The following is a 22,084-nucleotide window of genomic DNA, read 5'->3' as shown; positions in this document are numbered from 1 at the left end:
TTATTTATAAATTGACATCTTGTATTATGTAAGTTGATCTTAAACAGTATAAATGAAATAAAAATCTCACTTAGCCTGTCACTTCCCTTCTCATTCCTTAAACAAAAGTAACCTTTATCTCTTTGGCTCATCTTTAAATATCTCTCTGCTTCTTATCTTGACATAGTGGTTCCATGCAGTGGAGTCTAGGTGATGAGTTATCTGTGTCAGAGGCCTTGCATCCACAGCAGTGAATTGTATTGTCATAAATTTTTGAGCACTGCTTTGCCAGATTGCTGAAATTCTGCACGGGGCTGAGATATATTGATGACAAGTCAGATTTTTTCCTTCAGTTAGGATAAAATATCGGACAGAATTTATACATAAAGAATTTACATTCAGTATTTGACTGTACGGGATAGCTGCATATACAGCTAAACCACTCTGAGGCAATTAAATAACTAGGTCTGCCTGACAGCCTCCACAGAGACCAAATTCATTCTGTACATAATGAAGGAAAGAGGCATTACATGAAAAAAAAAACAAAACTTCCAGATATTCATATGAGAACACAACAGACAACAAAAGTTTTCCTTAAAGCTAGTTGTTTCCCTGCATTCAACAAAGTTGCCAAAAGCTTTAGGTGACAGCAATAGTAAAAAAGGCTGTTCATTAATTTAGTGGTGAGCTTTGATAGAGATATTTAAATGTATTTCTTTTTCTTACGATTTGCATTGTGTGTGTTCTCTCTCATGAGCAGCCTTAATTTCTGCCAGAAGGTACATAAGTATTATCAGCCCAACCTCTGTGTATTATGTATAGTAAAAAAAATGTTCCTCAGATGCAGCAACTTACATTCTCTCTCTACTGCCTCTCTTCCAAATCTTTTTGGGTTGTCTTCCATATTCTTTTTTAGCATTTGGAAGCATGGCAAAGATGAGAGGACAGACAGACTACTTGGATTGGCACAGTCCTAGTGTTGCAAAGTAAGGACACAATGTTCCCCAACGTTTAGTCCAGCAGAGTTGGCATTTTCCTCTTTGTAAGGCTATGTTATACAGGCAGTCCTAGGACTTACGACACAATTGGTGCCTGAAAACCATGTCTCAAGTCAAAACGTTGTAACTCGGAACCGATTTTCCCATAGGAAACAATGTTATAAATGGGGGTTTGGTTCTTGAACCAAGGCCTGATACCCTATTTTCAACAAAAATAACCCAGAATTTTGTACTCAGTTAATTATAAATGATTAATAGAGCTACAGTCTTGTATTTATATTGTAAATAGCAATCATATTGATTTGGAAGGACTTCTTTGAAGTGACTTTGCTGGACTTCTTGAAGGTTCATGGCTGGAATCTTCTCAAGAGTCTTGGCTGCAGGTTTTTCTGGAGTCTTTTCTGCTTTCTTAAAGAAAGCGTCCAAGCAAGTTTGGACAGATGTTCTCCGGGGAGATGGGCAACGCAGCAGACTTGTTCGCTGGCATGGCGTCGTGTCAGATCAAGTGTTGTAAAATTGAAACTGACATCAGGAAGTTGAAACCAGGTGTCAATTTATCAATGTTGTAAGTGCAAAACGTTGTAACTTGAAATGTTGTAAGTCGAGGACTGCCTGTACGTTTGAGGTAAATTCCTAGCTAGGCTGAGAGTTTTGCCATAGACTTCAATTCGTGGTGATCTGGGTAAATCAGAAGTAACTTCACTGAAATCAATGGAGTAAATCTACTATAAATGGAGAGGAGAAACAGGCATTAAATTTTCTAATCAGCACAGTGAATATTTATGTAGTTGCCAGCTGAGGTGCTGCTTTTGAAAGCCAATAAAGTAAAGGTTAGACGTAGCCACTTAAAGGGAAATATAACAACACAGCAACCGATCGATGAAGCACGGGTGTTTTTAAGAACCAATGCAGTGATACTTCTGGTATGGCCTGCAAATTGCTATAGGAGCCAAGGGGAATCTGAAGCTCTGTAGATCCTGTCAAAACAATACTGTAATATTAACAGCTTACAAAGGCCAGGACTTTGCAGCTTGTCAGCAAGAGGGAACTCTACAGCGTATTGTTTCCCCTGTTGTCTTTGTAGTTCTTGGGTCTCATAGCTAGTTAAAAACAAGGTAAGACTAAGGAGAGTTTAAAACAAAGGGGTTGCTTTTATTTTTGTATTAGGTATTCTACTAAGTTCTGCCCTGAGTTACCCTCATGACCTGGTTAAAGTTAACAGAGAGGGTGTGAAAGCAGCCACATAGAGGAGATCACTGCGTGCAGCTACAGCATAGAAAGTGATAAAACAGATGTGGGTTTAAAAATAGTGGAAAGGGAAAAGAAACCTGCTCTTTCTAAATTAAGAGGAGTAAAAAAGAAAAGGAAAAGGAAGAGAAAAGAAAGGTATCCAATGCAACAGGAAGAAATAAACATCATGGCAAAATTTGGCCAATACCTTGCTGTAAAATTCCATCCGGAAGTTAAGGTTTTAGGCACGCATCATAAAATTCAAGGCACAGAGATGCAAACAGAACAAAAGCTAGCACCATTTTGTACAATATGTTCTTCTGACAAAAACTATCACATTTACAAACAAATTAACTAACCCGTCTGAAGGACATGCTGCTTTTTCAAACTGGGCCTTCATCTCCTGCTGATAGATTCCTTTGGGACCGGTATGCCATGCAACATGAGACACCGCCTTGGAGAATTTTAATTTAAGATGGTTAACAATGTAGGTCACGTTGCAAAAAAAATCATAACTGAGCATTGTTCGATAACCATTCAATCAAACCCCCCAAATCAGGATGAGAAATGAAGCAGCATGTGGCTCTCCACTGAGAACTGGAGAAAGTCAAAAACTATGTTAAGCCCTCCAGTTTTCTCCATCTGTGTGCATTTCTTTTAGAACTGCACATAACTTTGAATGTGTTCTGTTTTTCATGTGTCTGCATGGTTCGGCTTATGGGTATGTCTGCACCGATAAGGTCAACCAGAAGGACACCCTGAAGTTCATACCCACCTATCCTCTTATCTTATATTGACCCTTCATGGCAATCCAGCCTGAGCCTGGACATTCGGCTGACCTTCCATTTGCCCCACTCATCCCTGAGCCCTCCCTTTCCTATAGCGTATTTGGAAGTTCCCTGTGCCTTGAGTACAGGAAGTTCCCCAGCAACTATCCCACAATTCCATGTTCCTTATTTCTGGCCTTTCTGCATCCCACTTCCTTTCTCTACTGCCCTAAGTAACAGAGGTGACATGTAGGGGGTGCACGGGGGTGTATGTGCACCCCCTGAGAGTGCTGGTGCACCCCCTGACAGGCCCCGCTTGGATGATGGACAGGGAGGGCAGGTGGGAGCACCAGTGCCCCCCCTGCAAGCGCAGGCGGGGGAGTGGGAGCGCCGGATAGCACCGTGGCCACTTCCAGGAGCGCTGCAACCACTTCCTGGTCAGCACGCTCGGCTGTGAGGGGGAACCCCCACAGTCGCTGACTGGTCACTGGGGGGGGCACATGCCCCGCCCCCCCCCGACTAAGGTGGCACCAGCCCCCCATGCTAAATAAAGACAAGCTCCAAAGGAGCAATAACTAGATGAGGTAGGGAGATGAAAACTGACACAAATATGCCTCTCTGTACTACAATTACACCTTCACATTGCTATGTAGACTTACCTAGTCCATAAAATTTAACACAACAAAGTGTTTAAAGGATCAGTGCCTTACTTCATGGGTTCAACTAATAAATGAAGGTAATGAGGATGACTGTGACCTGCTTTCATAAATATATTTTGGTTCTGAAGGGCTTCTCAGTTCACAGTACACTTTCTAGCATGTGTCTTTGGACCAAGACTTTCAAAGTCAATGAACACTGCCAGCTGCTCAGATACTTAGATAAGCAGGGCCACTTATTCAGGCAGATGATTATGGGATTAAGAACCTGACTTTAACTCACATTTTTAAAACCTCATCCATTACCACCTTGGGGCTTGTAAGGAGGAGCCTAAGCACTTCATCACTTTGTCCTGGAGGTCCAGGACTGCCCTCTAGTTGCAGGCCAAATAATCTAGTCAAACATGATCCTTCACAACCTGATTATTCAATATGTATCTCTGTTACATCTGGCCTTTGTTACTGAAACTGTTAATGGATATCGAAACACACCTGGCTGAAATAACAGACTCCCTGACTTGTCGGACACTTACACCCAGGGGGCTACCTACCATTTTGGGTTGGTATTATGCACTCACCAGTATGTTTTCTTAAAATCCCCTTATTAATGTCACCTGCAAGTGTTTCTTCATAGAATAGAGTATCTTATTTGTGCTGTAAGATACAATAGGCTTAATTATTTTTATTGACTATTTAGAGTGTAAACAGCGATATTTGTTGGCTTTCAGCACCGGGTGGCAGCTACTTAGAATATATTGATTTTGTTTGGTCAAACTATTTATTGTCCAAATATTTATACAAAAACTAAATTCCAACATATCTACAAGATTCACTTGCTAAGACTGATCTTTTTCCCCTGTAGAAGTTTGAGTCTTCTCCATGCAGTCTCATTAATCTAGCATTTTTTTCCTTGGGTTTACATTATTACTAAATTGGTCTAATTATGTATATGAACCTTTTTCCTTCCAATAAAGCCATACAATTCTAACTCTGTTTATACAAGGGGTAGCCTATAATCACACCCCTGCAGTCCTGACTGTCAGAAATGTTTTTTAGTGCAGCTTTTATTTAAGCATTTTTAGGGCATTTAACCCTTTGGATCCTTTCCTTGGTTGTTTGATTCACCTGTGGTATTTTTAAGGGCAGTAGCTGTTTAAGAACATTACTAGGAAGAATCTGTTTTTCTTAAACTTGAATGTGAAAATGTGAGATCAACCTATATGCAAAGTCAGTTTATAATGGGAACAGTATGCTATATGTCTATATTTGGGCACACCTCCTGTGACCAAAAAATAGCCCACTTAGGCTGGGGATGAAGCATCTTATTTCAGGCAATCTCACTAGGCTTTTAAAAAAAAATCTTTCTTATAAATGTCCTATGAAATTTAATAGGAAATACAATCCACTCCCCCACTGCCAAATTTCTAAAGCCTTGGAGAGTCGCAGTTTGAATGACATGGCCCTGCCCTCTGGCTCAGGCTGGTTACATAGGGTCAGGCCATAGCCAGACCCAGCACACCATATCAGGTGGATGTGTGCGGTCAGGCTGCAGTCAGACCTGGCACTGAGCTCCAGACCCAGCATGCTGAATTAATTACTTACCCATCCTGAAAGGTAAGAGTTTGTTTTCTTCAATCTGTCTATAAAAACCAGGGTGTGTATTAAATTCAGGAGTGTGATCTGTGCATGCAAATATGGTAAATTTTGAGCAAAATTCATTTTCAGTGCCTCCCTTTTTTTCCTTCCTCCTTGTGTTTGAGAAGAGATATGTCTTTTGGGGTTTGTTTAATGGTGTTTTTCTTATGGAAAAACTAAGCAGCAGAAATGCGTTTTTCTCCTGTCCATGTTCGTTCGCACCCCTCGCGGGGGTGACTTCTACGGCCTTGATCAGCGGAGGAGACAGTTCTGCCTCCTGCACTTCTCAGTTTCATCCAGGGATAGACAGTTTCATTAATCCGGTGCCTGCTTTGAAGGCTCTGTCCGGTGTTGCAGTCAGTACAGGGTTGCCCATTAGTCCAGCTTTTGCTCTGAAGGCTCAGTCTGCAAGAGGGGTCAGTGCAGGGGCACAGTGTGGAATACAGCTTTTGTGCAAGGTCATAGTCGTAGAGAGAGAGGAGCAGTCTCCTGGGAACTGAGAGTCAAGCCCATGGGAAGCATTAATATCAAGACAGAGCTTTTGAGTTTGACCCTGTATTCAGTGGGGAATCAGTGCTACAAGTGGAGCATTAGAATGATATTTGTGCACACAGTGACTTGTATTTGTTCATAGAGTCACAGAGAAGTAAGACTGGAAGGGACCTCTGGAAGTTATCTAGTCCAACCTGCTGCCAGAGGCAGTATCCTCCCTATCCAAACCATCCTATACAAATCCATTTTCTAACCCTCTAGCTAAACTACAGTCACCCCAGGCCCAGCACAAGCATAACATCCTAATTTGCCCAGGTAAAGCAGAGGAACCATGGCAGTCAGTGTCCTGGTCCTGCAGATCTTGTTAAAATATATTTGAGAGATCTCAGGAAGATGGCCTTGACCCCTGCTACAGAGGAAGGCAACCCCCACGGACAATATCTGTCTGACTAGGAGATAAAATCCCTTCTTGACCCCAAATCTGGTGATCAGTCTAACCATGAGCAGAGAGGCCAGATCTTCTAGGCAGAAACCTCCACGTTTTTGTTCCTAAAGAAGCGTTGGCACACCCCAATCAAAACCTCCAGCCTTGGCTGCAGCCAACACCCAATGTCTCCAATGAAAATGTAGCTACAGGAGCGGGGGAAAACTCCCTCCCAGCCTCATGCTTTCTCTATTAGCTGGAGCTTTTTTCAGGTTGGTTGTATTTGAGTTAACGTTCATGCCAAGATGTCTTTTCCTCCTTCCCAGGAGTGGAAATTTCCAAGCAGGAGGCATCCGAGTCTGCATATTTTAATGCCTCCTGCCCATTCTTTGCAGGCATCCATGTGGGGAGCTCACTAAGTACTGCCCATATTTTGCAGAGTGGAAAAAAATTGGTCCCTACCCCCTCAGTATACTGAGGCTAAAAGAGTATGATGGTTGGAAGATAAAATGCTCATGACACAAACAATCAGACCTGTAAATCTTTAAATCATTTCCTTAGCATCACTAGTTCCTCACTTCCCAGAGGAGCTGCCTAGCTGTGCAGCTTATGTGATGAAAGTAAAACTGAAGCAAAAGAGGTAATTTTTTATCTACTGGAATTCCATTTCTTTTGGTTCTCCCAGGACCTCCTTATGGTTAAAAAAAAAAAAAAAAAAAAAAAATCAACTAGAAATAAATGGTAAATGTTCAAAAAAGATCTCTCTCTCCAGCACATAGGACATGTGTGAGTTGGAGTCAGCTTCTTCCTCTGTTTTGAAAATTGTCTTATTTGAAGAATCTAAGAATCAGCCTCTTAGAAGTGTAAGAGCAGAATAGAAATACCTTGATAAATTACTTCTGGTACCATATACTGTACAAATTATAAGTACAATGTTTAAAAGGCTCTAAGTGCTTTAGAAATCTAAATCCCATTGATTTGTAAAGACAGAGGAGCTTTAGGTGTTTCTGAAAATTTTATTAAATAGAGGTGGAGTAAGATCTTGGCCCAATAGAAATCAATGGGAGTATTGCCATGAATTGCAGTAGACTTAGGATTTCACCTGTGGTCCCTATATAGTTGGGTGAGCAGCAAAGATCACTAAAAGAAAGGGTGTAAAGCAAGAAGAAAGGGGTAAACACTGTTTCCAGTGAGGAAGCAAGGAAGAGGAGAAATCCTGAAGAGACTGCCGAAGGGGAAGGGGGAGAGGGAGTGGAAAGCATGAAAGGGAAAAGTGGGGTGGGAGAAATGACTGTGATACCAAAGGGAAGAGTAGTGAAGGGAAGCGAAGAGGCTCTGAGCTTTGGTGAAGAGATAAAATGTTAGTGAGGGCAGTTTTTGTGACAGGGAAATGAGATTTGAGGATGGAGTTAAAAGAGAGGAAATTCAAGGCAGCAGTTATAAACATTACATTTAAGGGCTTAGAGGAAATAGGTGTAGTTATACTCTTACCCAAGTTGCTCAGAGTTGACTTGACATGAAGTGCCTTTCCTTGTAAGAGACTTTTGTCACAAATATAAAAAAATAAAATTGCCAATTGCTTGGCATTAAGCAGGAAAACTGAGTTATATCTTCTGGTTAATTAGTTCCTGTCTTCGTTTGGGATCTAGGGAACTAAACTCATCCCATATCAAAGAATGGTTTAGGTACAGAGGCTTGTCTTTTCTGTTCGTTACAGTTCACATTTAATGAAACAGTCATCTGCAAACAGTATTTGTATGCACTCTTTGGCCTTAAAGCACCACCAGTACCTCCACATGGGGTAGGATAACAAGGAGACTCCTGGAGTTGTGATTTTATGGAGCTAGTGGCCAGAAACCTCTGAGCAGGATCTGCAAAGGAGCGGCAGCTGCTATTCCACCCTAGGGGCTGGAGTGACAGCGGCAGATGGGTTTTCATTCTGCAAACCCTTCTCATTCCCCACTTACTGGGGTTTTGTGCAGAGACGTGGCCGACATGGAGAGAACGGTGTTTCTTACATTCTTAATGCAAAGGCTGCTTATGACTGCGCTGTATAATTCTGGATTATATAACATGCAGTGGCAGGGGCACATAAAGCAAAGCCTTCTTATGAAGCATGAAGGAGGGATGTACTCTGACCACAAGGAAGAGTTCTCCTAGTGTCGGCTAGAAATGAGCTACATGTTTTTCTGCAGGTACCATTAAAGGCAAAACCTAAGCAGCTGAGAGAAACTGGCAGTGTCAATGTCGACAAAAGGAAAGGTCCTGGAAGGAGAGAGAAACTGACAGTAAATGATGAAAAATACCTGCAGGTGTCAACTCTGGGAAAATGGAAAGAAATATATGTAGCAAGGCATCCAGCAGAAAGTTCAGGGAAGCAGGGCTGTCCTGCTTTCAGCCTGGTGAACTACACAGTGGCCAATAATAGACTTCATGGGAGAGTTCTTACTTGAAATGTTTTCTTTCGTGAAATGCAACAGACAAAATGGAGCTGGCATGCAAAGTTTGTGGGGGGGAAAGACTAATAAGCAAGGCCATCCAAATTGGTGTTGGCTGGAGTAAAAACAGCGTGGATTCCCTGGAAACAGCAGCTATAGATTTGTTTGAATAGAAGGAAGTGAAAAATGAGACTGATCAAGTCTGAGGATGCATACCCTAGAACAGAATAATAAACTGATTTAGCATAAATTGAACTACTCAAGGCAGTATAGCTAGGAAGCAATTCATTACCTGGTGCTTTCAGAAGAATACGTTTTTGATAGGAATTTCATCCTGCTACCTGAAACTGACTCAAAACATACAAAAGATGTATTGCAAAAAATACCAAAAAAAATGCATCCTTCCATTTTTGCTGTGGCTTGTCTTAATCACGGATGAATACAATTTGCCCCAATGTGCAGAAAGCCTATCCTTGAATACTGGCAAGCGAGGTTCTTTGAGTAGATGTGATATCTTTTGAAATGGTTGGAAATCAGGAAGACAGGAAAGAGAGAAGCTAAAAGCGTGACAGGTTAGCTTCTCTCATTCCTGTCTTCCTGATTTCCAACTATTTCCTTTTTCACTTACAGCCTCTTTTCTACCTTGTATTACTATCACCGTAGTGTCTCCCTTGGGCCTTTTTTCCCCCTCCCCTGCTTTCTTCCCCCTCGATTCTCTGCTTTACCTTTTGTCTTTCTAATTTCTACCTATTTACATTTTCACTGACATCCTGTCACACTTTAGCTTCTCTCGTTCCTTGGAGTCTCAGAACAGCAGAGACTCCCCAGGCCTGAAAAGGCGTGATTGCGCCCGAAAGCTTGCCAAGAACTTTTTTCCAACTACTCAGTTGGTCTAATAAAAGATATCACATCTACTACAAGAAGTTTTCCTGCCTGTGTCCTTAGACCAACACAGCTACAACCAAAACCCAGCTATCCTTGAATACTTAAACCCTTAAAACGCAGCCTTCTGCACCAGAGTAAACCTCTGTCATTAGTGACCCTAATATGAAAAGCAAGGTCTGTGGTTGCATGGGGTGTGTGAAAGGCCAAATAAAACTGAAAAAGTGTTAGCCATAAAATGCGTGGAAGGTCTTATCCAAAAAGGCATATCAAAGAAATAAAGCTGTGTTTTTTCCCAGGGCAGTTTATATCAGTAGATATTAAATTAGTGCATGCACTGCACTGTCATGTTTTTCTGTGTATCGCAAGCAAATTGTGCTCATTACTTAATTTTTATGCTTGTTCTTTCGTAATAGCTATCTTATTTCAAGAAGGGAAAAGAAAGCATAGGGTTCAAAGATAAAGAACCCATTAAAATTAACAAGAAAGAGACGCTGAACTCAGCGGGAGGTATCTACCTATCACATTAGCCATCTCAGACAAAAAAGGTTAAACTAAAATGAGAGTTGCAGGTATGCTTCTGTGATTGTCTTTCTAAATCCTTCAACCTAAAAAAAAATACATACTTGGAAATCCATGCAAGTAAGAATTAATAATCGCTGCTGATAAACATGGGAAAAAAATGTGCTTTACCAGAAGAGGCAACCGATGGCAAAGTTATCTGAAGACTCGTGGAGCTTGGGAGAGGTTCCCAGAAGACTGGAAAAAAGTCAGTGTGGTACCTATCTTTAAGAAAGGGAGAAGGGAGGACTCAGGGAACTACAGGCCAATCAGTTTGACCTCAATTCCAGGTAAAATCCTGGAGAAAATCATCAAAGAAACCATCACACACAGGCTAACTGAAGGCAGTATTCTAGAAGAAGGGTAGCCAACATGGCTTCATCATGGGCAGGTCATGCCAGACCAACCTCATTTCCTTCTACGATCAGGTTACTCACCACCTGGATAGAGGAAATGAGGTTGATGTCATATGCTCAGAGTTCAAAAAAGCCTTTGACCTCATCTCTCAAGATGTCCTCATGGTCAAATTAGGAAAATCCAGCCTCAAAAACTTCATGGTCCAGTGGATAAGTAACTGGCTCCATGGTAGGACCCAAAGGGTACTGATTGATGGAACCGAGTCGTCATGGCGGAGGGTGACCACTGGCATCCCTCAGGTTGGCAATACAAGCCAACCTGGACAGGCTCGTGAAGTGGGCAGACCTCAACCTGATGCCATTTAATACAGAAAAATGTAAAGTGCTCCATCTGGGGAGAAATAACCCACAACACATTTACAGGCTCGGCAGTCGCAGGTCGCTTGCCAGCACCACAACTGATCGAGAACTGGGTGTCACAACTGACAACAAAATGAACATGAGCCCCCATTGCAATGCCGTAGCTGGCAGAGCTAGCCAAACACTGGCATGCATCTGCCGAGGCATCTCGAGCAAGGCAAAGGATGTTATCTTCCCACTTTATCTGGCCTTGGTGAGACTGCAACTGGAGTGCTGCATCTACTTCTAGGCACTGCGTTTGAAGAAGGATGTGGAGAAGCTCGAGAGAGTCCAGAGGAGGGCCACACACATGATTAGAGAGGCCTGGAGACCAAGACGTATGAAAAGAGGCTGAGGGACTTGGGATTGCTGAGCCTGGAGAAGAGAAGACTCAGTGGGGACTTGGTTGCAGCCCAGAAGTATATCAGGGTCATACATCAGGGTTTGGAGGAACAGCTATTCACCAAGGCCCCTCAGGGGAGGACAAGAAATAATGGGCACAAACTGACTGAAGATCACTTCAGACTGGACATAAGGAAAAACTTCTTTACAAGCCGAGTGCTGAGGGTTTGGAATAGGCTCCCCCCAGAAGTGATACAGTCATCCACCCTGGCAATCTTCAAAAAACATCTTGACACCCGTTTTGCTCAAATCATTTGAACCCAGCAGTCTTTCCTGCCCACATGCATTGGGACTGGACCCGATGATCTGTAAGGTCCCTTCCAGCCCCTAACAACTATGAAACTATGAGTTAATTTGACCAGGCTTCAATCAGCTTTTAGATAAAAGCTCCAAAAAGCCCTGCTGGAGTACCTAATCTATACAGGCATTGGGCAAGCTGGGTCAAACTAACACAATGCCTCTTCTGGGCATGCGCTGCAGTCAGCACAGGAGCACACCACGTTTAAATAAAGTGCTGTTTTTGGGGGTAAGCATCTGTAAGCAGCCAATGTTGCACTTTTCAAGCAAGGCCTTGATCCTAACTCAAATAGCAACCACGGCTTTGATTCTGACAATACAAGTTAACTTTCTAATGCAGAATCCCAAGAAAACTTCATATTAATACCAATCTGCAAAAAAACATCACTGCTGGCGATGTTGACAGTCTCATTTCTCTTACATGATTATTAGTCCCCGTCTCCTCCCCAATGAAGTTGATTGTCAACTAACAATTTAGATGCATGTAATGTATGACTGGATCCCATCTGAGTGACCAGCCTTCCCTAATCATTTCAGGCTAGTCTGCAATGCCACATTAGTTATTCACATTGAAAGGGCAGTGGCCCTTCAGACAATAAAAATACCATTTGCAGTCATCAGAGGTTTAAGTAGGAAGAAAAGCATACCTAAAAGGGGGAAGCGCTATTTTATATATAGGGTTCTGAAGTACCGTTTAAGATTAAGACGCATAATATGGTGCCTAATACCCTAACCCTAAATGAAGAGCCTTTATGGTAGATACGAGACACAGTCATATCAAATGGGAATTGGAGTTGTCTGTAGTTTGTTTATCATGTTTGAATGAAGCACAGAGAAGTGCCGGAGGGCAGCTTGGTTTGATGGAAAAGAATACAGACAGACAGAAGAACCGGTGCCTTTTCAAGGTACCAGTGAATCGAACAAATATAAATAGAGTTCAGTGTTTGCTTAGACCTATTTGATTTCTCCTGATCAAAGTGTAGTTGTTGTCAGCTTATTTGCCCAAATTCTGCTCTCGGTTATGCTTGTGTAATTCTTCTGTGACTCCTAGGGTATCTGCCTCCAGCTATCTTTAAACAAGCCAGCTCACAGTGTAGCAAGAAGATCAGTGAGGGCTGCAAAACCCATCTGAGAAGCTGAGTGAGTATTTGGACAGCTGGCCCATACTGAGCAACCTGCACCTATGGATGCACTGCTAGCCATACCCATGCTAGGTCATTTAAAGGTGGCTCGGCTGTGTTGCTGCAGATGAATCTTCAGAATCACCAGATATTTCATTGCAGAGGGAGGAACTCAAATCAACTACCAAGCAAAGGTAGCATGGCTTGATTAAGGTGTCCACACAGTTATCTACCCTCACATGTGCTATGGTGAAGTCTTGTTCCCCTCGCAAACAAGATTGCTGTGGTCCAATTGGGCAGTTACAGCTCCCAATTTCTATCATCAGCATCCTAGGTAAGAGCTAACAAAAATCATGTGTGTACCAAAGGGAACCGCGAGGAAGGAGCCAGGAAGTGGGGTGGCGCTTTCCTGTGAAAATGGAACCTTCTTTGCTTTTATTAATGCAGCAAAGCCCTACATTGCAAGCATATTTTTATCAGACTGGTCAAGCATATTTTTTTAGACATTATATTCCATTCCTACAAAGATTTGTTCGGGTTCACAATGATCCATGAGTTGAAAAGAGCAAACCAGACTGAGGCTTGAAGTTATGTTTAAATCCAGCCCTTACTCATCCAGTAGCATACAGGACATCACAAAAGGGGAGGGAGGATGAGATCAGCACCTCTATGACGGGAATCTCTTTCCAACTGTTTCACCACATTTATCATCATTTGTGATGACTCTGCCACCTGCTGCAGTGGAGATCTTGAACCCAGCAACATCAGTCTTAATGCCGGTTATTATGCTGTCTAGCAAAATGGACTGGGTAAAAGGAGTAATCTGATCTTTCGGTGAGCTTTACTTAATTGTATGTTTACCCAGGATAACCACGCAGGGTGAGACATATTAGCCACGTTGCCCTCACTTTATTACAACATCAATTATCAAACCAGCAACATACTTCCCAAAATGAGATTATTCAGAAAATATTGAATCTCAAGTCAGTGAGCAGACTTGGCTTTCCGCCTGGTGCCTGCGCTGACCCCAGGCAGGCAGATACCCTGGGATAGCCACACTCTCCACCATATGTTATCCGTTAATGCTGATTCTTATATTAGCAGCTGCAGCCTCTGAATTTGTAGAGATTTTAATTAGTGCACTGGAACAATGAACCACAATAGCAGCAAAATAAAGAGTAGAACCAAAAGCACTTGTGGCAATGGTGTGGAAAATGTTACCCTTTAGTTTTGTTGTGTTTTTTTGCTGCCTCTCTGAAATAATTCAGTTTGGAAAATCCCTTTGAGATTCACACACTCATCTTCTCAGAAACGGAGCCAAGCAAGGCGTCCCTCATGGCCTGAGTGCTGGTTGAGACTTCCATACGCATCCTAGGGTCCAAGTCTTCCCTCGACCAGCCCTGGATGGAGAAAAGGACAACTAAACTCCTGATGAATAGGTCGAGATCCTTGGGAAGCTAGACAGTAGTCTCTGGGTGTTGCATTTTGACTGGGAACAGCCTGTGGTCCCATTAATACATCGTCTGAACATAGCGTATGAGCTACATGGACCAGAATGGGACTAACCACAGGTCATGTTCCTGGCGTTATGGGAATGATGTTAGCTCTTCTTGGAGCAGGGAGCTGGAAATTTTGCTGTGTTGCAGCAAAGAAGGAAAAGACTTCTTTGGCCCTATCCTACACCCACCCACATAACATGGGCCAGATTTAAGCTCCCATGTGTAGGAATTACTTACTCCACCATTGACTGGTATTTGTAGAACAAATACAGTCGTTACAAGTAACTATGGCTAATTAGATGCTGTATTGAATTACAAAGGATCAACTACCTGGTATCTCAGATGGTAGATGAGTTGTATTCCTACCTTACTAAATAAACTTTGAAAGAATATCATATTTCTGTGTTATGTGGGTTTTCCTTTTCTACTAACAGTCAATTAAAGTGTTAGCACGCTGACAGCCCTTTCGTATTTTTCACTCTGCCAGTGCTGTCTGCAGCCTTGAAACAATAACATCAAACTTGGAAATTTTTCTGGCTGATGTTGCATGACATGTATTGTGTGTTTTTATTTGCATGAATGCATATGTATAATAATGTTCCCATCTTAATGGACTTGTGCAAATAGCATTCAGGGGATGCTAAATTACTGTAGAAATCAGCTTTTCTTTCTCATTCATATTAAGAATGACCCGAATCCTTGAAAAATGTTTTGCTAAAAACTTTTTCACAGCCAGACAGACTCAATCAAAGATTATAATGGAACATCACAGAGATCTGTATCCACTAAAATGCCCAAATAGCTTATAAGTGGGCGTGGGACAATAGAATTGAAGGGGAAAAGCTACCTACTCAAATCTAGCTTTTTGTTTTCTCTTTTTTGCAGGTCCGGTTAGAGTGGCCAACAGACCTCACAGTCAACCCTGTAGACAATTCACTCTATGTTCTGGACAACAACATTGTGCTGCAGATCTCCGAGAATAGGCGTGTGCGAATTATTGCAGGTCGCCCTATTCACTGTCAAGTACCAGGCATAGATCATTTCCTGGTCAGCAAGGTGGCGATCCATTCGACCCTGGAATCAGCCAGAGCCATTGCAGTATCTCACAGTGGGATACTGTACATTGCAGAGACGGATGAGAGAAAGATAAACCGCATACAGCAGGTTACAACCAATGGTGAGATTTCTATCATTGCTGGAGCCCCATCAGATTGCGACTGCAAGATTGACCCGAATTGCGATTGTTTCTCAGGTAAAGAGAGGCTAACCATTTCTCTTCTCTGTTGTGTTACAAGTTCTTGGGTTGGTAGTAGTTAAAATACCTTCAAGGGGGGAAAAACCTGTGAAATGGTTCTGTTTCTTTGAGGAGTTGAAAAAAAATCTGTACCATGTTAGCAAATCCTTTTAAATTAATTTAATTTGGGGGGGCGGCATGCCTGTTTCCACAATGGGGACTAAGGAACCTAAAGTGGGCTTTGCCGGCCCTGTTTTCAAACAGATCATTACTCACAGATCTAAATTAGCCCTGAGCCCACCTTTACATATTAGTTTTGCCTGCCCACATTCACATGTTGCCAGCATCCATAAAGCCTTGGACCGTACATTTCAGTGCTAACGACTTGCACTTCAGATAGCGCTATTCACCAAGGAATGTCCCCAAGCGCTTCACGCCTGATGCAAAACACTAAGCTGTGCTGCCTCAAAACCCTAGCCACACTCTTGAGGAGGAGGGAGGGTGAGAGATGCACGGCTCGTGCAGTAAGTGATGTTCAAAACGTGGCCCTTCCCACACCTTTGAAGGGATGGAGCCGTCGCACCCTATACCAGCCAACACCCCTAGAGGCTCCCTCTCTTGCACGCCGTGGTGCTGGGAGCCAACTTATTACCTGCTTCCTCCATAAATTTGCGGGGAGGAGGGAAAGTTCATCACATAGGGGCATGTAATAGTTTAGCTCGGAATCCATATAGACCGCTTCACCCATCATGGATGCCATAAGCTTTGTCAGGCAATGTGGGAGCCACTGAACAGTACACAGAACTCCAGCTCAAAATTTTAGATAAGGAAATAAAGAGTTATCTAATCCTGACACCGTGGAAGGAATTGTTTGGGATTTGGCCAGGAGGCTGGGATTAGGATTTTTTCTTGGAACCAGAGGATCTTTAATGACCCAAAAAACACTCTTTGTCAGATGGCATTGCAAAGGTTAGGCTTTTTTTTGGCCACGTCACATTGTAACGGTAATCAAACATCATGTGCGCCTCCAAGGAACATCAGCTTCAATCAGGGATGAGCGACATAGCCGACGTTGGCTCTGTGACCTTATTCAGCTAGCAAAGGGGTAAGAATGGAGACTCTGCCAATACTCTTTACTGTGCAGTGATCCCCACAGCTGAAAAGTCTGCCTCAAAGGAAGGTCAGGGCAGTGCAGTGCAGACCTGATACTGCCAATGCTAACGGCAAAGACAGCACGGCCAGCTTGGCAAAGAGCAGGGCTAATTCAGTGCATTTCCAAAGGGTTTTGTGGTGCCATAATTCAAAGCTGTCTTGCCCAGTGGCAGTCTCAAAAGACAGCAGCAATGCAAACAGCATCCCCCTTTCCCTGCGGGTCAGGAGTGGATTCTCTTCCCAACCAATTGCAGAAGCTTCTGCTTATGCACAGAGGTTCACTTTACAGTTAAATGAAGGTCCAGACCACTAAAATACACCCTTCCCCGACCTGTATGGACCATATAAGCCATAATGGTTTTGTCAGTACGTCTCATTTATACCACACTAACATTTTACCAGCAGGTCATTGGGCTTTTTTAATTATACCCTAATCTTCACTTTGCTATTTTGTCCCAATTACTGGTTTTTATTTTCTGAATGAATGTTTTATTTATGGAAATACTGTGCTTTGACTATAGTCTGGGGGAGAGAAGCAAGGAGTGAGTCTTCAGCTGTCATTGTTTTGTGCTTTCCCATCTTGCAGCGTTATAGTTTTCCCAGCAGCAGGGTTTTGGATTTAGCAAAATTGGTGTAACTGAGATAATTGTATCTCATTGTTAATCTTCAGTGATACTGATTCAGAATTACACCATTTTAAATAATGGGTTTTAAATTCATTGGAAAAAAAGATTTTGTTTCACTGTCTCTTGTAAATGATTTGGAAGGGAGGCGGAGTTCAGCTTCTCATGCGGCGATAGGTTAAATATGTAGATTACAAATTATTAAAATAATGATATCGCTTCTTCCAGGGGATGGTGGATATGCCAAAGATGCAAAGCTGAAAGCACCTTCTTCTCTAGCAGTCTCTCCTGATGACACACTGTACATAGCAGACCTTGGCAACGTTCGCATCCGTGCAGTCAGTCGAAACAAGGCTCATCTCAGTGACATGAATATTTATGAGATTGCATCCCCAGCAGACCAAGAACTGTATCAGTTCACCACCAATGGGACCCATCTCCACACACTGAATCTGATAACAAGGGACTATATTTACAATTTCACATACAATGGGGAAGGGGATATTGGCACAATCACTAGCAGCAATGGGAATTCAGTTCATATCCGCAGAGATGCAAGTGGGTTGCCTCTGTGGCTGGTGGTGCCCGGAGGCCAGGTATACTGGCTAACAATAAGCAGCAATGGTGTCCTGAAGAGAGTCTATGCTCAAGGCTATAACTTGGCTCTGATGACATACCCTGGCAACACAGGTCTTCTAGCAACCAAGAGTGATGAAAACGGGTGGACAACTGTGTATGAGTAAGTCCATGACTTAAAACTTCTGACGTAAAAAAACATAATTTAGAATGAAAATTATGCCTTTTTTCTTTTTTTTTTTTTTTTTGAGTCAGATCTAGTAATTTTGAAAGCCATGCTGCTAATAACTCCACGTGATGGGAGACAAGTTGAGCTGCTGCATAAGCTTTGTACAAAACAGCCGTATTATGTCTAAAGTGCCAATGCCTACCATATGAAAAAGCACTATACTTAGTGTACATTAAGTGAAGCAAAAAGTACTTGAAATTATACTTCATTTGTACTTTGTTATTTGGAATTGCTGTTACATATAAGATATGTTTATAGCTTGTCATGGATAGCAGCTGCAGAAAGAGAGAGAGTGAGCTAGGATAGGGGGCCATAAAATAACTTTGGAGAGTGTCATTTTTGTAATTATTTGCACTGCACTTACTGCGCTAATTAGGGTGGTGGAGAAGGTGCCTGTGGGACTCCTTTACAACTGAGGGAGTGTCAACAAAAGGTGGCTTAGCAGGTGGAAGGAGTTGAGTGGTGCATAGGAATCTGCCTTGGGGTGGAAGATAAGGAGGGAGAAATAGAGTTAGCAGCACCCTGGACTCAGGAAGGGAAGCTTGCAAACGGACATTAAGTTGGGGATCTCAAAAAGCAGAAAGGTGTGAATATATGGAAGATGTAAAGTTGCTAACAATAGGAAAATAAGATATATAATAACTAGCAAGGGAATGTGGAAAGGCCGGAGGACCAAGCAAAGCAGCAGAAACTTTCTATAAACCTGACAAGACTTCCTAAGAGCTAGAAAAGATGGCTGATGATGTCAGGCAAGGAGTTATCAAATATTCAGATGTCAGACGGAGGTTGTGGGTAAGAAATAGTTCACGTTTGGTTCTAGGGATGTATTAAGCATCAAGACTGCTTATTGTTAGCCATCCCAGTTTGAGGGTAGATGGAAGACATGTAGGTAGCATTTCATTAATACTTCAGAGGTGGTACAAGAAGGGAGGAAGGGTACTTTCTAATAATGAAAGGGGCTAAAAAGCTGAGGTATGGTCTAAAATGTGCATTGGAAATAACCACGTTAGAGATATCAGAAAACACACTGAGGAGAACCAGGTAATAGCAGAAAGTGCCTCGGGAGGTGATTGAGTCACCGTAATTAAGGAGATTCAGAAATATATTTTATAAAAGCCGAGTGGGGTTAATGCAGAGAAAATTGCTGCTTAGTGCATGGCGGGGAGTGGATGCCCAAGGAGACCTTTTCCCATCCTGACTTCTCCAATTCTGGCACAGACTGATTAAACTAATAGGGTTGATAGAAGCACTCTAAAATGGAGATGTGTCTGGTGTTGACAGCGTGCTGGACAACAAAATCAGACGTGCCCCTTCCAAGCTCAGCTGTCATTCTCAGGAATTTCACTGATAGAAATTTCAACCATCACATACACCAAAGTAAAGCCCCTGCATTAGATCAGCGCATGTACTCTGTTCCTGGTGCTTTTTGACAGTGATCTGACAACATTGTTCCCTACTGTAAGAGCCTCCAATGTAGCTCCAGCTCATATGTATTTCATGACTATTTGAACTGAGCGTTCAGCAGCTATGGGTATTATATCTGATTTTTGGCTCTTGTAACAATTCATACAGTACGGGCTTGGCCCATTTCAGTCATTACAGCAGAACTACAGCATCGGGGTCTAAGCTACTGGTCCATTACTATTTCAAACAAATGTCATAACAGCTCCAGGTCACAGTGCCACAGGGAATACAGGCCCTAGTCAGGTCTGTCTCTTCCAAAACTAATTAGTGCCATCCATTACAAGGGTTTGCTTTACACTGGAGTAGCTGAGAACTGCAGAGCAGATGACTTTCAGTCATCTCTCACAGTTGATTTCATTCACGTATATTTACTCGGGCCCATTTAAATTTATACAGGACATTCCGTTCAAAATTATTTCACAAAATTATTGCTCGAGTCTCTTGTCCTCTGGCGAGTTGTTTGTTCAAGCATGACACCAGCTTTATAGTAACATTCATTATAGGGAACTCGGCCTTCTCCCAAGTGTCTTCCACATTGTATGTCATGCAGACTCAGAGACCTCTGTACCTTGAAGGGATATAGCACTGTCTGAGGACACACTATTCGAAAAGCAAAGGGTGCCCCAAATTAATATGATGTGTATGACTAACCTAAACAAGTTTTGCTAAATTAAACATTTCTTCACACTCTCACTGTTTCAACTCCAGGCTGTGCAGCTCTCTGTCATCACTCATGCTTTGTATTACACTGACGATCCTCCACTTCTGCCAAATGCCAGGAGTTGGCATGCTGGTACTACTTGTCACTTCCTTTTTTAAGACCGTACAGCCCTAAAAAATGGTTGCACTTTGGTAAAAGCTGGAGAAGTGGGTGTCATAGTATCTCTACGTGTTATCCTTTCATTCTAGTTTGTTCTCTTGGATCAGTCATTAGAATTTAATGACTCTATATTTCGCACCATGCCAAAATTAATTAATTTATGAAATATTCCCATAAATATTTATTTTGGGTCAGCTATTTTACATCCTTTTTCCAAGTATTACTCATACCTGAATAAATCAGAAATGAAATGTGACACATGCAGTTGCGGTCAGCAGGACAACTCGCAATAATTAGCACTGTGCTTGGTAATAACAGTTTTCAAGAGAGGGTCCTTACCTTTTGCCCTGAGTGGATCACAGAGACGATGCTCCCTGCTCATTTTGTAACCAAGCTGTATTTTCCAAGCAGATTGGGATGAAAGTCACATCCCAAGCATCCTGAGTCTACATCTGACTTTCACTTGGAAAAAATTAGAGTGTATGAAAGAGTCACATGAATTTGAGTTGCTGCTGAATCCTACATAAATATAGCATCAGGGCCAGAATAATTAACATATGAATAATGTGCGAATGCAATTGCTTGGAATCCTATTTTCTTTTTAAGCTAGATTTGCATTCAGAGCTGAACGTTCCAGCCATGGCGCTCTCGAACTGAAATTGGGATGAGTTTGTTTAACAACATGTATCACATACATTGGAATATGAGTAACGATAATGAACACTTTGAAACATCTACCTATCTGTCAGTTTTGCTCACAGAGGGAAATTATTAAGAGGGAGGAGAACCACCTACAAAAGTGCTTGTCACCCATCTACTATAATCTGATGAAATGGAAGTGCTGAAAGAGCTCTTGCATAAAATTACAGCTAATGTACAATTTTCAGTCATCTGTTTTTTTTAATCTCGTATCATTAAAGCCATACAAGGGAGGCAGGGGAAATTGTTTAGGGCCCCAGCTAAAAAGAAGGGTAAGGGAACATGTGCAAGAAAAGACTCCCTCTGAATGATGCAATAGCCATCTTTTTGCTGGAGATTGCATTCCCCCTTCACTGTATGTAACATGTAGCGATGAAAATTGGCTTTGAATGTGTAGATCTGGTTCTGCATCTCACGTGTGGGTGAGCAATTCTTTCTGTGATCAGTGTGACTGTTTTCATGACTCACCTTATCAATGTGATGACAGGTTTCATAACAGAACCCCCAGGTTAGATTCACATCAAGAAATAGATCCTGATGTTGTTGCCTTTGGCATGAGTAGCACGTTGCTGTGCAAGATATGCCAGGATTCAAAGGCCGTGACCCCTCTCCACAAGTGGCAGAAACTGGCCCCCAAGGGTTTTGTTTGGCCCTTTTTATCCCAAAGGAAATGGAAAAGGAGCACCATATGCCTAGATTGTGGAGTCCTTACTCAGACTGGCAAAGACAAGCAATGACCCTGAAGTCAATGGGACTACTTACACGAGTAAGACGACATCAGTGTAGGGGTTCCACGATCTCGCCGTTAGCCTTGATGGAATTATTCAGCACCACGTCTATACTGCCATCCCATAGCATTTTGTCCCATTTTCCTCTCATCTCATTTTAAACTGCATGGGGAATCATATATCTTGTCAGTAAGAATGGCAAAAATAAGATCCTAAATCTTATTCACAAACGAGTGCCAATAAAGGAGCCATGATGCTCCAATGGAAACCCATCATTTAATTCTTTCTAAAAGGAAGAAATCTGAATACTCTGTCTAGCTTCTCGCATCTGTTTGACCAAGCAGTAAATGAAATATGATTGAACAGCATTCGTGGAGCTTCCTAATGATGAACAGTAGTGATCTGGTAGTGTCGTAAACAGCA

At 42.3% G+C, this 22,084-nt stretch overlaps 1 protein-coding gene across 1 annotated transcript in view; it reads left to right on the top strand.

Moving 5' to 3' along the window:
• Positions 1-22,084, top strand: part of TENM1 (teneurin transmembrane protein 1) — a 572,606-nt gene that overhangs the window by 520,520 nt on the left and 30,002 nt on the right. The window contains exons 24-25 of the mRNA XM_025205187.1: positions 15,022-15,388; positions 17,374-17,884. Of these exons, the coding sequence (XP_025060972.1) occupies positions 15,022-15,388; positions 17,374-17,884 (878 nt within the window). The remainder of the gene's footprint in view (positions 1-15,021; positions 15,389-17,373; positions 17,885-22,084) is intronic.

Source organism: Alligator sinensis, unplaced genomic scaffold, assembly GCF_000455745.1.
Source record: "Alligator sinensis unplaced genomic scaffold, ASM45574v1 scaffold157_2, whole genome shotgun sequence".
NCBI classification, from domain to species: Eukaryota; Metazoa; Chordata; order Crocodylia; family Alligatoridae; genus Alligator; species Alligator sinensis.
The sequence above is the reverse complement of the archived record's forward strand: the minus strand, read 5'-3'. Positions and strand labels throughout refer to the sequence as shown.